The following is a 4,112-nucleotide window of genomic DNA, read 5'->3' as shown; positions in this document are numbered from 1 at the left end:
TGTGTGCACAGTGCACATCCCATAACCCACACCATTTTGGAGCTCATATCTTTGAACGGGTAAGGGCTAGTGTTTATAAAGTAAATACAATCAAGATGCTAAATGTATTGTCAGAGGCACTGTTTGATTATTTAGTTTATTCTTTTTTTATACAAAATGGGCTACATTTTACAAAAAGAAACCATTCTTCAAATGCCACCTGTGATTTTGGCCCAAACAACCTGGCTATAGGTGATTATGATTAACCTCAAGTCACACATTTTCCAAAATCAAAACTACGCTGCATCAAGGGGTTTATTAGGTAAGTCCTAAAAGTATGTCCTTGAGCGCAGAGGAATTATTTTTGGGTTAAAACTGAATCCGGTTTGATCTTTCCGGCCAAATTGTAGTAATTTGGGGACTACAACATGACATAGAGTGTTTCTACTCCCAACCGGATCAAACCCTGAAAAGTGAAAGGATCCCAGGCTAGACACAACAGTCTCCACACCTGTACAATATTCTGTGAGAAGAGAAGCAACATTTTTGACACCACTCAATCTGATACGGAATATTGTTTTTGCTTAATACTGTAAAAGACAGTCATAAGTGCAATTTCAGTGCAGTTTAGGACGACAATATGTTGCCCAATAGTTAAAACTTCCCTTTTTATATAATATACTATGATTAATGATGTAATCTACGGTACCAATTGGCATTACAATTGTTGCAGGAACGTTTCACGAGCCATTTGAGAGATTCCTTTTCAAAGTGCAATAACATCGTCCAGTATTACTTTGACTCTGGCTTTAGTAAACAAGTCTGGAATACACAGTATTGATGTTTAAATGGCAGTTTGGCAGTGGGACGGCCAGTTGGTTCTCAGATCCTTGTTGATGTAATAGTAAGCCCAAGCCACAAAGGGGAACACGGTGATGGCCACAGCAGTTGACACTCTGAGCATCCCTACAGGACTCCTGAGGAGCAGTTGTACAGCAAAAAGAAAAAAAGAAAAAAGATTGTCAAATAACATTTCATAGAGATGGAAGTTACGATAACATCTGTAACTCAGAGAGTGTACAAATGTGTACAGTGTGATGATCCGAGATCTCCCACTACCAATACGTCTGGTGCCATCAAAATTCCCTGGGCTCCAAACTGGGGGGTAACAATTTGGAAATGTAAAACCAAAACGGCATTGCGGGCTTTGCGGAATATTTTTTTACCCTGGCTGGGTCACCCAAGTGAGGGGTATGATGTTGCGAGACCTGAAACCCCGATGAGCTTGGGCTACATCACTGAGGATATGTCCCAGCTGCATCCATGCCATGTATTTTTTTGTTATGTATTGATGTATTACCTTGCTTATTGTAAATCACACTGGATGAAGAGCATCTGCTAAATGCCTAAATTGCAAATCGTTAGGTGGGTCTTTTATATTAGTTATTTAACATTTTTATATAACGTTTTTTACAAAGTTTTTAGCTTGGTCTACCTACGTTTTTTCTTAGATTATTATTACTATGCATTTGAAGTACTGATGTTGATGTATTGATTATTGTAAATATCATTGCTATTGTAAATTGCTCTGGATTTAGAGAGTCTGCTAAATGCCTGAATTGTAAATTATATTGGGAGGGTATCAGGGCAGCGAACGTAGCGGCGGTTCTTGCCGCTATTCCAGCCCATGTGGAGAACTCCGATCTTCTGGCTACGCAAGACTATAGGTACACTCTCTGAAGCCAAAGATACTGAAATAAATGACACTTTCAGATAAGAGGCATGCGTGTTGCTGTCATAGAATCGTCATACCTTCCAGAGTCGCGACACAGAAGGAGCCAGATGACCGTCAACATGAGACCAGAAAACTCCCTGGGGGAAAATAGTGAACATTGTAAAATCCTCAGTATTATATTCAAATGACAAAACCTGGTTCCAAATTTATTTTTTAAATAACGTACACAACCCAAACCCCTACCAAATAATAATAGTGCTTAAGTATAAGCAGGAAACCCACCGATAAAAGAAAGGGAAAACTACTTTTAATACCTCCCTTCCTCTTCTTGGAAGATGTTTGTAATCCGCTCTTTGTAAAGTGTCCATCCTAACATGCCAACAACTGCACTCGATATTATCAAATGGATGTCAGCAAAACTCCTCCAAATCGATGATTCTGGAGTATAATGAAAACAGAATGAGATCAAATCAACTATACAGTAGTATATCATATTATCACTATTATAACACCCACAATGTTAATCACCTATCAACCACATGAACCCTTGCATCCCTATTCTGGGGCGAACATTAGATGAAGGGACCCCCTAGTAAAAACCCTAACCCGTCAACGAAGAAGTGGTACTGGTTAATTACCTAAATGTTTGAATTATTAGGCAATAAATTATATTTAATTACTGTCAGAACAATATAGCCACTAGATGACAGTATAATGCAATACCCCCCCCCCCCCCCCCAAAAAAAAAGAAAAAAATAATAATAATGAAAAAAACAAAAAACAAAAACAAACAGGAAGTGTAGAGGCCAGAACATAATAGCCAAATTAAAACACTGTATTGAGCTTGTTGCCTTTTAACATAGGCCTACTCCCCAACACCTAATTCAAGTGTATTTTAAATCCTCACCTTGACCTTACCTGTCACGTGAGGTTTGATGCCAATACATAAACACAGGACTGCAGGACCAGCATATCCAATCTGCAACACAACATACACCAAATTACTAGTAAATGACCTATCTGTAAGTAATACTGACAGATACACAAGGTGTGTCTTACCATCCACCACCCTGCATCGGGGTCATTGATCTAAGGGGAAATCACAAATGTTTAGTTATGTTATAGCTTATGAACTTATATGGACTTGATCTTTGACCAAAGACAACACACAGCTGACAGCTCACCTGCACATACGTTGCTAAAGCGAAGAACAAAGACATGCACACATTGCAGACTTTCCACAAGAGAAATGTGTATGTTTTGGTGTGATCCTGCTCCTCCTTGCAGCTAATATGATCCATTGTAATGCACGCGACGTGCGACAACTTACTGTAAGTTAACTCCAGACAAGGCTATGTAAATTACAGAATTAAGGGCAGATTCGTCACTTTCGGCAGATTCGTCAGGTTTTGGGGCGCAAACTGGAGCCGGCGAAACACTAGCCTATGTTTTATTTATTGCGACCTTTGTAAAACGATTGCTTGGGAAAACGAAAGAAAAACATATCACAATTTGTTTCATAGTCATACTGTATTTAACATGCACTTTCAAATATACTAATGTTGGAACAGATGTGTTTAAATACCGAACTTGACATTGATATTATCAGCAGTTTCCGTAGTGTAGTGGTTATCACGTTCGCCTCACACGCGAAAGGTCCCCGGTTCGAAACCGGGCGGAAACACTTATTTTCTTCTTTAAAGCTGAAACTATTATGTTTATTTGTGTAGTTATTGGGGAGTTGTTGTGGTTAAAGGTTAAATGTGATACTTTTGTATTTATGATTCACAATCACAACCAAGCTGTCCCCCCCTCCGCCCTGCATCAGGCATCAGCCTGCGCAATGCGCATGTGCGTGTGTTGACAGGGAGAGAATGGCAGCAGATCTACAAGCTCACAGAGAATATATCTATGAAGATAGATAGAGAGAGAGAGCTTGTAGATCTGCCATTTTCGACGCGGTCAGCTGATAGCGGCTCCGCTAGCTGCTGCTGAGCAGAAAACTAGCCTGGGTTTCCGTGGCTAGCAGAAAACCAACTGGATGTTTTTGTCGAGGTTATTATATTAATATGTATAATATAATAAGACACATCACCCAAGCCATCACCCATGTGGTTATTCATATTGATTAATCCTCCCACCTAGTAGTCTTCATTACAAATACAAATAAAATATAATTAAATTAAATAAGACGGGGTCGCAGGAGGGGGTGAAAGAGGATAGGAAGAGGGTGAGGTTGCTTCTCATCTCAGTAGGTTGCCAACTTGCTTGTGTCTTTCTGCATTGCAGCCTCTCTCTCTCTCTCTCTCTCTCTCTCTCTCTCTCTCTCTCTCTCTCATATAAGAGTGTATCTCTCTCTCCCCCCCCCCCCCCCTCTCTCTGTCTGTCTGGCTGCTTG

The 4,112-nt window shown here is 40.0% G+C and overlaps 1 protein-coding gene across 1 annotated transcript; it reads right to left on the bottom strand.

The window, feature by feature from the left end:
- Positions 1–226: 226 nt before the first annotated feature.
- tmem220 (transmembrane protein 220) lies at positions 227–3,044 on the bottom strand. Its single transcript, XM_080724295.1, has 6 exons — positions 2,899–3,044; positions 2,774–2,803; positions 2,633–2,693; positions 2,029–2,152; positions 1,792–1,851; positions 227–956 (listed from the first exon to the last, which is right to left on the bottom strand). The coding sequence occupies exons 1-6, from the start codon at positions 3,013–3,015 to the stop codon at positions 824–826; spliced, it is 525 nt and encodes a 174-aa protein (XP_080580421.1). The 5' UTR covers positions 3,016–3,044; the 3' UTR covers positions 227–823.
- Between the last annotated feature and the right edge of the window lie 1,068 nt (positions 3,045–4,112).

Source organism: Nannobrachium achirus (assembly GCF_963921795.1).
Source record: "Nannobrachium achirus genome assembly, chromosome: 4".
NCBI classification, from domain to species: Eukaryota; Metazoa; Chordata; class Actinopteri; order Myctophiformes; family Myctophidae; genus Nannobrachium; species Nannobrachium achirus.
Note: the sequence above shows the minus strand (reverse complement) of the source record. Positions and strands in the feature narration are given on the sequence as shown.